The sequence below is a fragment of the Setaria italica genome, chromosome VIII (assembly GCF_000263155.2).
Source record: "Setaria italica strain Yugu1 chromosome VIII, Setaria_italica_v2.0, whole genome shotgun sequence".
NCBI lineage: Eukaryota > Viridiplantae > Streptophyta > Magnoliopsida > Poales > Poaceae > Setaria > Setaria italica.
Window position 1 is genome coordinate 36,319,802 of NC_028457.1, and position 13,106 is coordinate 36,332,907.

The 13,106-nt window shown below is 42.5% G+C and overlaps 2 protein-coding genes across 2 annotated transcripts in view; one reads left to right on the forward strand and one right to left on the reverse strand.

The window, feature by feature from the left end:
- The window catches only part of LOC101776039 (protein DETOXIFICATION 19), a 6,402-nt gene extending 2,278 nt beyond the window's left edge, over nucleotides 1-4,124 (reverse strand). The window contains exon 1 of the mRNA XM_004979780.2: nucleotides 3,722-4,124. Within this exon, the coding sequence (XP_004979837.2) occupies nucleotides 3,722-4,123 (402 nt within the window). The 5' untranslated portion in view covers nucleotide 4,124. The remainder of the gene's footprint in view (nucleotides 1-3,721) is intronic.
- A 3,374-nt stretch (nucleotides 4,125-7,498) lies between these two features.
- Nucleotides 7,499-12,311, forward strand: LOC101775631 (laccase-15). Its single transcript, XM_004979779.3, has 6 exons — nucleotides 7,499-7,689; nucleotides 7,782-7,933; nucleotides 9,309-9,556; nucleotides 9,743-9,862; nucleotides 10,054-11,121; nucleotides 12,026-12,311. Exons 1-6 carry the CDS (start codon nucleotides 7,570-7,572, stop codon nucleotides 12,208-12,210), a joined length of 1,893 nt encoding a protein of 630 aa, XP_004979836.1. The 5' UTR covers nucleotides 7,499-7,569; the 3' UTR covers nucleotides 12,211-12,311.
- Nucleotides 12,312-13,106: the final 795 nt, after the last annotated feature.

The following is a 13,106-nucleotide window of genomic DNA, read 5'->3' on the forward strand; positions in this document are numbered from 1 at the left end:
TGTCCCCAAGGCACACCTCCATTCCTACGGGCCCATATATATTATATATTCGTGTTTGCGTTTGTTATGTAATGAGATGGGAAATATAAATTTATAAATTGGCAACAAATAACTATATAAAAATGGGTAGAACCATTTGAATATTCAAAATAGTGCGTCTATTCAAAATAGTACAAATTGATTTGTGCAGCGGTTGGCTTAACAGAGTAGCGACACTTATAGAGAGACACTTATTCGTATCAATTTTGGCTTAACAGAGTAGCGACACTTGTAGAGAGACACTTATTCGTATCAGCTCATTAGTGCTAGCCATAAAAAAGCCGGCACGAATAAGTTATTCGTGCTGGTGTCTAATAGAGCCTTAATGGATAATCCACTATCCGTGGAGCCGGCACGGATAATTCTTATTTGTGATGCACGGATAGTCATCTGGATTATTCGTTCCGGCTCGGGTATGGACTTCAAAAAATTCAAACTTTTACATATGGACTCAGATTGCGACAAGCTTTATATGGAAGTGGTATGTTTCAACAAGATTTAAAACTTTGTAGTTTAACGATTTTTAATTTGAAATCATTTAGATGCCCAAAGTTATAACTTTAGCATACCTTTTGCGTCCATATCATTTGAATTTTGTGTTTTATTTGGAAATTCATAACTTTGTGATATGGACTAGCATAAAGGCATATTTATATGAAAGTTATAGATTTCAACCTGATCTACAACTTTGTAGGTGAAAGTTTTCAATTTAAAGTTGTTCATATGTCAAATAATTTCAGCTCTTGTTTCCCCCTTTATTCTCATCCTTCTAAGTTGAATTTTCTATTGTGTTTGGAAATTTGTAACTTCTGCATATGGTTTCAGATGGAGATGAACATTACATGGAACTTGTAGGCTTCGATGAGATCTACAACCTTGTAGTTAAAAGTTTTTTATTTAAATTCATTTATGTGCCAAAATAATAGATAAAAGCTTTAGGCAACACGGGTCAAAAGGAATAGAACTTTATTATGCGTGCAGATATCTAGCGTAGGTAGAGTGGTAGAGATGTATCGCGCGGGTCAAAAGGAATAGAACTTTATTATGCGTGCAGATATCTAGCGTAGGTAGAGTGGTAGAGATGTATCGCGCGAGATCGGAGGTTGTGAGTTCGAAAATCGGACACTGCACGCGCAGATATTTCAGGGGTGACTTGGGACCGTGAGCTTAGCTCAGGGTGCCTCATAAACAATATTTTTTTTGCTATTTTCGTTTGTAAATTGCTATTTCTACTACCTGCGTCGGTGTGTTATCCCACCGACATGTATAATCCATTATTCGTGTCTGCTTCGACATTGCCATGAACAACCAACCTAATTCGCATAGATGTCGTGGTGCCAGTCCCATAACCGGTACGAATGAGGTTTTCACGCCAGCACGAATGAGTTCTGCAGTAGCGGTCAGGCATTCACTAGCATATATCGTCATTTGTATAGGTTGAAGGTTGCTGGCGCAAACTGGTTTTGATTACCGTACACAAGTAGTTTCTACAGTTGTCGACAACAAGGTTCGGTGGAAGTTGTGGTACACAGTTTCCGTGGTTGTGCCAAGAGTCTGGTAAGGAGGTTCACATGGTGGAGGAGTAGGGCGGGAATCTCAACAAAAGATATGTTGGATCTTAAGCTACTGTAACTCGAGGCAGATCACATTGTAAAGCTCTACTAGAGAAAAGGACACCTGTACTCAACGAACATGTATTTGGACCCAGCATTAATGCTAGGGTCTAAATTTGATCATCCCGGGAATCCTTTCCCAACCTGTATTAAGATCCTGTCTGGTTCCGAGCTCCTAAAAGTTTTAGCAGCCTTCTAAAAACTCCCAAAAGAGTGTTTAGGTCCACCTCCTAAAACTGACTAAAGGTAATAAATGCACTCGCAAAAGGACCATGATGCCCCTCCCCATGCCCCTGTCCCTGGCCGCAGCTTGTCCAGCGACGTCGGCCTCCTCTTCCTCTCCGGCGACTCAGGGTTGAAATGCGCCGCGCCGTGCCCGTGATGCCGCGGCTCATGTTCTTGATTACATTGACAAAGAAACCAGTCACGCACGTCACCATACATCGAGCACAAAAATGGTGCCCAAGAACTCGGAGACATCGAGGAGGCTAGAGGACCCTCTCTATCCTGCCCATCGCCCAGTAGCTAGGCACTCTGCTGGCACCATCACCACCGCCACGATGGAGGCCAGACAGTTCATCGCAGACCTCTCGCCCACCCGCAAGCTCACCCCGGTGCCGTTGCTGCCTCCGCCGGGTCTAGGCGCGAAGGGGTGGCGGATCTGGTTGGGGAGGGCGCAGATCGGAGGGGGAGTGAGCAGGCGCTGACACCGAGGAGGAGCGGGAGGGCCACGGCGGGCCCGTGCGGTGGTGCAAGGGAGCGGGGGCGGCAGATCTGGCGGGCGCCGACGTGAAGGAGGGAGGGAGCGGTGGCAGGGGTGACGGATCCGGTGGCGCGAGGGGGCGGGGGCGGCGCGAGGGGGAGTGGAGGGAGGGAGCGACAACGGGGTTGTGGAGGGAGCAGGGGCGGGCCCGTGCGGCAGCAGCGGGCAGAATGGCGGCAGGCTGCTAGGCGGGAGGGAGGGTGGGAGAGAGAGGGGGGACAGGGCAATAAAGGATGGGTAGTGGGGGTTCAGGATGGATTTTAGGTACTTTTAGGAGGAGGTGGAGCTCCTAAAGTTTTTGGCCCTTCCTAAAGTTTTTAGGAGCTTTTAGGAGGGGGGTGTTTGGTTCTTTAGGCAAATTTTATCCAGATTTTAGCTCCTAAAGTTTTTAGAGGGGTACCCAAACAGGACCTAAACCTACCATTTCAAACCAGTTGCTATTACCATCCTTTACTAATGCTCCTCGAAACTATTACCACTTGATGTAACCATCTGGTAAGTACCTGTTGATGTAATCAATAGAACTAAAAGATCCTCTAGAGATGACATTAAAAAAAGCATTTCTTATCCAGGGTTGTAAATATTTTTTTGATATTTTTTACCGACTAGTACTAAAGGTGACAGATCTGATATTAAAGGTCGGAACTTTTCGTCTTGGTTTTTTTGTACCGTTTCAAAATTCAAGAGTAAAGGAGGGTTTGGAACCAATACATAAGCCATAATCTCCAATAATAGTGAGACCAATATGCTCTCCATGCATATGATGGATGTGGTGGTGGCATTTGCAGGGACCGATATTACAAGGGTGGTGGTGCAGAGGCGGCATGATCATGAGAGGTAGATTGCTTGAATATAATGTTACATAGAGATGCATCGGTGGTGCGATTGTGGATTGCGTGGTGATAGAGGAGAATTGTTGCGGTGGAGGTCGATCTTATGGGCGCTATCGCGGCGTTAGTTGTTTTGATGGCTCATGTCGTGATGGCCGACGAAGTCCACAATGAACCTGATGAGCAGGTTCAGGCACGCAATGCCTAGATGAAGCAGCTTGATAAACTGGATGTATTGGTTTTTGTGTAAATACTGCTATGCTGTTGTTAAACTCATATTTTCATATGTGGAACAATAGGTCAAAAAAATTATGCTACCCCATCACACAAATATAGCTTTGTTCAGGTGATCATTTCCATTCCTCCAGAGCTAAAGGTTCATTCAGAATTCGATTACTTACATTCCAAAAATGCTAAACGCAGAGACTAAATGGTGAGCAATAAGCAATTTAGTAGAAGGTAGGCTTTGTACGTACAACGAAGGCGTAGCCGGTGACGGTTGCCCAGGAGTTGCCGAGCGTGGCGCCGGCGAGGTGGACGTCGCCGAGGTGGCCGGAGAACATCACCGACACCAGCGGAATGCCGTAGTAGGCCATGTTGGTGAGCACCATCGGCACCGCGAAACGCAGCTGCGCCTGCGCCTCCTCCGTGTCAACTATCCGGCCAAGCCATGCTAACCAGCATGGTAGCTGCTGCTCCCCTCCAACTTTGCCGGCGGCGAGGTCATCGCCCTTGCAGCGGTCGCCGAGCAGCGGAGCCGACGACATGTCGCTGGGTGACGTGGAGCTATCGGCCGGGTAGACAGGTTCACCTCCTAGCTCGCTGATATTGGTATATAGGCTATGGATCAAGAAGTGCACCGTGGTTGTGTTGTGCATTTCTAGCCGGATGAACGTGGCGCAAAGTTGGTGGATAGTGTGGAATATTTGAGATCCGATGGACGCAGATTTTGTTAATTTTTAATTTGAAACATTTATGAAACTGGTCCATGTTCATTTATGTCGATTTGTGTGCGTTTGGTCTGCTGGCCAGCTAGAGCAGGTCATTCTCACCCTTCCATTGACCAGCATCTCGATCGATCTTCTCACGTGCCTCGCAGCCATCGCCGGTGGTTGACAGGATTATGGTGTCCTTAATTAATTGTTGTAAGTCGATAATCTTAAAAGAAATATGAAGTTGGCTGAGCTATGTTGTTCTTGTATACTACTCGCAAAGGAAGTCGTTTTAGACAAGGCTTGGGTCAAACATTGGAAATATAAATCATGAATAACTTTTAAGTTGTTGAGTTTGGAAATGTAAAAGTCATATATATAGATTTGTCTTGAAAAATGCTTTCATTAAAATATACATATATCACTTTTTGATAAATATTTTTATAAAAATAAAGAGTCAAAGTAATACTTTGGAGACCGTGTTGCTGTTCAAAACGACTTCCTTTGTGAGTATGGACGGAGTACTCACTATGTAGAAAATAATATCATTTTGAGACAGATTTTTATATATAAGTATATAACGTCAGTAAAATTTAGAGTACTTAGGCATCTTGTAATGTTTACAATTATCCGTAAGAGATGGCAAACTGAGATGAGACGACATGTGGCACAATGTGTTTACAGGGATGGATGAGTGATTAATTAGATTTAATTCGACCGATATCATAAAATATTTGTTAATTATAAAGTACTTTCTCCGTTTCAAATTGTAGGTTGTTTTGAATTTTTTAGATTCATAGATATTATTATATATCTAGACATACACTATATCTAGGTATATATAAAAAAAATATGCACCTAGAAAATCCAAAATGATGTACACTTTAGGATGGACGGAGTAGGTAATTTTATAGTGATTAGTGATAATGCTATGATCATGGAGCAATCTTGTTTAAATAACATATGTGGCCAAAAGGAAATAAGATACCATGGGAAGTTGAGATACATGAATAGGCAAAGCAAAATTATAGCGGAATGAAAACACATAATTGACGGATGGTGGACTGACAAATTTGACGATCTCAGGCGCAACGTTGACAGACAATGCTCGATTGTCTCCATGATATTAATGTAGTGCCACATGGAGTTTTGGATGATGTGACACTATATTAAATGAGAGGTAAAGAAAAAAGAACAAATTAGATCTCATGCAAGATATTGTTCCAACAAGAAATTTAAAGCACTACAAACTATTGAATTCTATATTGTGGGGGACTTGTGTCTCCATGATTAGTGAGGCTGAAAGATGGTTGGTGAACTGAGCTACGCTCGGATAGTAAGGTTCGTTATGATGAAACATACCGATCAAGGTTCATGTTCTTGACTTGGTAATGATGCTTACGTTTTCTTGAATTTATTATAGGATTAACCGGCGTTGTTCCATCCACATCTACATTTATTTCGAATACGAATATGATTTTGGATAATAAAACACAAATTTAAATATATCCATTTAAGATACCACATTAAAAAACACTAGAAACGAATGCGGATACGGATGTCCATATATCACATTTTTAACGGATACGAGCTAGCGGCTAGGCAACTTAATTATTACCATCCATGAGCTCCTTCATTGTGTGTCACTGCACCAACCGACAGTAATTTTGTACGTGGCTATTACGGCGCGCCGCTTAAGAAACACGTGGTCCGATGCACTTATCTCGGCTGCATTGATACTGCAGCGTGACTTCCGCACGGAGTTACCCTAGTACAGTACTCCATGTGCGCAGAAGAGCACAAAAAAGGGAGCAGCATTTCAACTTTGGTTAGCTGACCAAATATAGGATCCTAATTCAACAGTTCTTGGTATGCCAAATGTTTTCCAAAAAGTAAAGGAATTACAAAACTCCAGGGATTCGTACGTCACTAGTCACTTCAACATTGAAGTAACAATACCGTAAATAACGTGTCTATAACATGCATGGCGCAGTCTTGCTGACAAATTTATGACCAATATTTGTTCAAATTAAACTACGCGGGGGCAACATTTGTCTATCATAATATAATGTTTGGGATGGTGTTCTTAATGAACTTTTTTTTTCACTCCACATGTTTTTTTTGTGATAGGACCATCTAAGACGTACCTAATCTTCACGGACTCTCTTTGTTTTTTATAAACAAAATATATTAATTACATCAGGAGATACATTGTTTTATATTGATCTCAAGCAAAATACAATGGTATTCTAGAGATTTCAAGGCGGAAGCAGGTTGTTGGTCGAGGTTGTTGGTCGAGTGTTAGTTTGCCTGACATGTTGGGGATCGCCCAAACAAATAGTCACCCTCGAGCTTATCGTGCTCAGCGACAACAGCTCAGCCCCTTAGGATAATTAACCTCAGGTGAGGCCTCCTAACCTTAGACGGTGAACCTGATACGGAAAAGTAATCTTAGTCTCGCTATCCTAAGTTTTAACTCGAAGCCAGGAGGCAATTACCAATCCCCTGACTAGCCGAGTCTAACCTCGAGCACTCGAAGCTAACCACGAGTGCCAAGTTATTCACTGTCTTGTGCAAAGTCGCTGGTTTAGATTGGGAAGCAGGGCACGAGGTTGAGCGCCTCTCGGACGCGAAGCTAAGGCGATTGGAACTCCCGAAGCTAGGATGGCTTTGGTCGCGAGGTCAAGAAGCGTGGAGGCGTTGGAAACGTGAAGGCATGATTTGTGGAACCATGTGAGAGCATGAATTACGGAAAAGGCGTGAGAAGCATGATCCTAAGAGGAGACCAAGTCATACAAGTTATGACCTAAAAAGATCTCTATGTAAAGTATATTCTAGAAATGTAGTAGGTGAATGAGGGTAATTGTGGGATGTAAAGTGTCCTCCGAGACACTATAAAAGTGGAGCCCTACCCCGATGTAAACTCATGTTCATTTCTTAGAATTGAATTGCAAGTGCTGCTTTAACATCATTGTGTTCGAACTTCGCTGAAACTTGTTTTCCAACATCACAGATCGATTGGCCAAAGTTGCTCTGTAGGAACTGAAAACGTTGTCACGTGGTTTGGCTGCAACGCATACGACGAATCTGGGTGGTTCATGGCCTCGAATTCCACGTAAAAAGGTATAAGAAAAAGAAATGTAGTATCCACGTAGAAGAGATGAATAGTAGATGAGAATAGAGACAGCGATACAAATTATAAAATAATGTTGAACTGTGGGTTGGTAGGGTGACACCGCCAACGTCGAGATTCACAAAACCATTACTGACTCCGACATTGATTATCGTGTAGTTTAGTAAAGAATCCATGCTCAGGCGGCCGCATACCTGAAAAACGTAGCTGGAGCACTCCATCGGACAAGCAAGTGCTTCACGAAGCAAAGCAAGCAGCCATGGTGAGCATGGAGAGCCGGAGCCTCCTCGCTGCTGCCCCAGCTCTGGCAGTCGCCATCATCTTCCTCTCTACCACCGCACCGCTGGCGCGCGCGGCATCCGTCGAGCACACATTTGTCGTAAGTTTGCACACAAATCGTGAATAGACTTTCACCAAATTCGGGCACTATAACACACTCGCTTATGCTTGATTTGTTGGAAAATATTGTAGGTGAATCAGACGAAGATGACGCGCCTGTGCAAGGAGACACTGGTCACCGTGGTGAACGGGCAGCTCCCAGGGCCGACCATTGAGGTCACAGAAGGAGACTCGGTGACTGTTCATGTCGTCAACAGGTCACCTTACAACATTACGATCCACTGGTAAGCGATGATGGCATAAAAATAAGTTCATTTCCACGGCTAGATTATTTAGGCACTCATTTGGGGAAAAAAATCATATGTAATCGTTAATGATATATTCCCTTCGTTGATTTCCTGAACTACGTAGCCTTTCCTAAATGTTTTGTCTTTAGAAACAGAGATCGTACACTTTATATAAGGAATCATGCATTTAGATAGTAGCTACACACTATCAAGTGATAAATAAAATATACAATAATGAAGTTGATCTAGGATATAATGCTGACAAAGTTCACGTTGGACTTTGTAGTAAGATAGTAAAAAATTTATAAACACTTACACTAGGTCAGGTTTTGCAACCTTTTTTTATACAAAATTGCAGAATTGTAAGATCCAAAAGTTTGTAATTGACAAATGACAACCTTTTAATAAGTGAAGCCATTTATACCTATATATTACAATCATCCTGATTTTTGAAAAATATGGATCAAAAGGAATAAAACTCTTATTGCTATCAACAAAAAAAAAAGAGGACCGCATGTGACGGGTGGATATGGTTGTAGGTTTGATTCCTGGGGACACGAACGTCTGTATTTTGCATGAACAAACACTTGAGTAGTGACGTGCACTCTGTGAGTAGTTCGGAGGTGGTCTGTGGTTCTAGATTTGTTTAATAACATTTTGATGCTCATATATTTATTTCAATAAACATTTTATCTCTAATGATGGTTCAACCCTCGAGCAGTGAGAGAGAGAGGAAGTTATCGGTGTTCAAAATAATTGGTTTATGACTACTTAAAAATCTTTCACTTCTATGGAAACTGTGACATATGAGAAGAGTAGTGAACCAGGAGAGATAACACTAGTGACATCTACGACTGAAAAGTAAAGAACAACTCAACCAAACAGCAACTCGTATGCTAACTGACCTTGACAGCATTAAAAGAAGGACACTTCCGATTAAACATATAATGAGCTAGTACGATCGACACCAGGTGACACTCGTGGCAGGCAACCGATTTACAGGATATCGTAGGAGCTCAATGTTGCCCGTTGTTGTTTATTATGTTAGGAAAGGATTAGTTCCTATATAATCTTTATATGGTGGTGTTGATCCTTTTTTTTTTTCAATTTGGACTCTTATTTTTATTTGAGGTGTCCAGATTGACTTGTATCTCACAGTTGATCTTCACCATCGCAATCTGGATCCGCTCGATAAACTATGTAGATTTGACGCATTTCTAATGATTAACTTGGTAATTTAAAGCCCCTATGATTAAACTTTGAGCCACCATTTTCAGTCAACTACAAAGACAACTGTGTTTTTCAAAAAACGTAATATTGTTATTATTATCATTTCTGATTACATAAATGCATTTTGTGGTTCCTGATGCAGGCATGGAGTAAAGCAGTTTCGGAACTGCTGGGCTGATGGGGTGCCTATGGTCACCCAATACCCTATCCAGCCGAACAAAGATTTCACTTATCGGTTCAATGTCGTCGGGCAGGAAGGCACTCTGTGGTGGCATGCTCATGTCCCCGGCCTACGGGCAACCCTCCATGGCGCATTCATCATTCGGCCAAGGCTTGGGGCTGAGTCATATCCATTTCCTAAGCCTCATAAGGAGATCCCAGTTATTATAGGTTTGTGTACCTTTCTGATATTGATTGCTGATCATCTGAGAACATAAACGATTTTTAGGAGCAATTTTTAATTGGGACCCATTTGAGGAGAACAAAATGTGTCAAGTCCTCTGGGAAATGAATTATGCAATTTCGCCATGCTTGTGCAACTACCTAGTAGATGTGAAATGATCCTGACGATTACAGGGGACTGGTGGGAGGAGGACCTTGCAGAGATGGCCCGGAACATGACGAAGGGCATCTTTTTGTCTTATGCTAGTGCCTCCACAGTCAATGGCTTGGTCGGAGATCTCTTCAATTGCTCCGGTAAGCAGTTATTTAATTGATGTACAGTAGCCCACTGGCTCTGTTTTAATGTCATTTAGTGCATTTAAACAGCTGGTTTGACCGATAATTCGCTAGAAGATGGGTGATCGACTATTTACAATTGTGTTAGGTGAAAAAATACCGATATATCCTTTTCTTTGGCTCTGTTTTTATTATAGTTCATCTTTCAGGTGTCACAAAAGAAGGATATGTTCTGGATGTGGAGCCTGGCAAGACCTACCTGCTACGAATAATCAATGCCGGCCTCTTCTCTGAGTTCTATCTTAAGATCGCTGGGCACAAGTTCACGGTGGTTGCTGCCGACGCTAACTACGTCAGCCCGTTCACCACAGATGTCATCGCAATCGCAGCTGGCGAGACAGTGGATGCCTTGCTGATTGCCAATGCAGCCCCTGGCAGGTACTACATGGTCGCCCTACCCAATCAGGCACCATTGCCTGACACCCAAACTCCGGAGTACGCTACAAGGGGGATGGTGCGGTATAAGGTCAGCCACAGCACCTGCACTAGCTCAACGACAGTGAGCTCATGCCAGGGTACAGAAGAAGAAGAAAAAGGATATCGAGGTACATCTGGTGATGCTCCAATAGTGCCTAAGATGCCTGACATACATGACACAATTACATCGTTCTACTTCCATGGCAACCTGACCAGCCTGCACCACCAAGGGCAACTTCCAGTCCAGCAACAAGTCGATGAGCGCCTCTTCATCGTGCTTGGCCTCGGCACCATCTGCAAGAAAGGCCAGTTCTGTAAGAGGGGTAGCAGTGACGAGGACCTCCTAGTGGCCACGATGAACAATGCTTCCTTCCAGCACCCCACAGCGATACCAACACCACTACTAGAAGCGCACTACTACCACACCGGCCTCATCAATGCCACGACACAAGAGCTTCCGAAGGGGCCACCGAAATTGTTCAACTTCACCGATGAAGCCTTAATCCCTTTTGGACCCAAAGAGATGCAGCTAGAGCCAACTTACAAGGCGACGTTGGTCCGGAGGTTCCGACACGGTGCTGTGGTGGAAATAGTCTTTCAGAGCACAGCGATCCTACAGGGAGACTCCAATCCAATGCACCTACATGGGCATGACATGATTGTGCTTGCACAAGGCCTTGGCAACTATGATCCAGCGAAGGCCGTGGCCACGTACAACCTGGTTAATCCACTAATAAAGAACACTGTGCTTGTCCCAAATCTTGGGTGGATCGCCATCCGATTTGTCGCCAATAATCCAGGTGTGTATAAGATTTGAATGCTAGTTTCATGTTGGAAAATATTATGTGGAAACCCCTATCTTGGTTTAATCGTGGAAAGCCCTAGTGAACCTCCCTTGAATATATTTTTGTATAGGTCGTCGATTGTTGGAAATAGTCTTGTGAACTTGTTTATTTGAAGTTTAGAGAAAATCTTGCTAAAAGGTAGAAGATTGGACTTCACTAGCAGCATAACATTATGTTTGTTCCATTTATTATTTTAGACCATGAAAGTCCTCAAGACGTTCAAGTTTGCTGTTGTTAATTATGCGTTATAAGGCCTAAACTGTTGTAGGAAAGGAAAATTCTGGAACAAAAGATGTAAGCATATTTCATTTATTTAACCTTCCAGTCAATACATATTTCTAGAGCCACAAAAACAAGTCTTATGATAAAATAGCGCAAAATTTTATCAATAAGAAATCATTCATCTTCTAGATTTTACTTCCTTCTATCCCAAATATAAGCCTATCAAGACTCGTGTTCTTCAATTCAGGTTTGTATTCCAATGACCATATTGAATAATACTCAATTAACAAAATTATTACGGTGCTTTGTTCATTTAAGCTAAAAAATTGATAACTTTAGAAAGGGGTCGGATAAAATAGGAAAGTGGAATCAAAATTATGTCTCAAAGTTGTTTGACTACTATTTGGTGCATTGTGAGAATGACCACTTACATTTATACTTGGTATCTGAAGGAGTCAATTTTTTAAGCATTCCACGAGACTTCAATATAATTATCCAGAGTTGTATTCCTAGGAAATTATTCAATAAAATTTATTATAGTGTTTTTCCGATTCGCACCCATATTTGTTTGTCTAAGTTGCCTGCCAAAGCACCTCTTGGCGTCAAAAACTAACTTATTGTCTTTTATGTTGTACAGGGGCATGGTTCATGCATTGCCACTATGAGTTTCATCTATCAATGGGCATGGCAGCAGTCTTTATTGTAGAGGATGGACCAACAAATGACACGTCTCTCCCTCGACTGCCAGTGAATTTTCCGACTATTGGTCAAGACATCAATCTCATGCCCAATGACTTATATCTCAAAACTATGAAAAGTTAAAACTAGTGCACAAAGGGAGTACCTGTGTATGTATGAAGACAACTCCTATTACTTATTTTGAATAAATGGTTATGAATAATGGATGTGCGTCATGAGATAAATGTACATATATTATTAATGTCAAACTTTTTTGAACTGATAAAATGTCATGCACCTAACCATTTGGATTGAAAAGATGTCGAACTAGTCATGGTTGCATCGCCACCCACACAATACCTTATCCATGTCGGCCAATCAGTACCGGTCGAAAACCAGAAGGGCCATCTACATTGGCTGAGCAACCAACCCGCACAGGGCTTGAAAACAATGACCAGCTTCACTGCACAATATTTGTATTAGCATGAAGAAGCCTGGCACCGATAATATCCGTCTCATCCATACATGCTGAGCTTCCATTAATATTAGCATTGGCACAGACATATATCATCTCTCAAGAAGCCCCTGATATGTAAAAGCATGTTGTTGGCGCTACAATTTTACTGACCACATGCCAAGCATATGCAATTACTTGGATTCAATGTTGAAGCATAGTTATATTTTTTTCACACGATGTCGAGAAGGAGAAGACCGCAGGCACAATTCAGTGAATCATGGTCAAGTATTGTCGAGGAGGAGGAGAAGACCGCAGGCACTCATTTGCTGAAGGAGTTACGTTTTGCAGGCAATGCAGCAACTTATTCGGAAGTTCAACACACTGAATAGTATTGTCTTCCTTGCAAACTCTTCCACAAGCTGGAGTGCTAACTTGCATTCCAGGAGTGGGTGAACTTTCTAGAAAGACTGACATTTTTTTCCGCATGTTTGGTTCGGGAACCATGCCCCCTAAGCCCTTTCATGCATACTTCTCCAATAAGAGAATCACTCCAAGATGAAGGAACATCTTGCTCGGCGTCCTC

Bases quoted from the DNA above. Each gene is read 5' to 3' on its own strand.
- LOC101775631 (XM_004979779.3), top strand. From the start codon at position 7,570: ATGGTGAGCATGGAGAGCCGGAGCCTCCTCGCTGCTGCCCCAGCTCTG. The intron at 7,690-7,781 runs GTAAGTTTGCAC...AAAATATTGTAG, and splicing joins CCGTCGAGCACACATTTGTC to GTGAATCAGACGAAGATGAC. The intron at 9,557-9,742 runs GTTTGTGTACCT...TGACGATTACAG, and splicing joins GGAGATCCCAGTTATTATAG to GGGACTGGTGGGAGGAGGAC.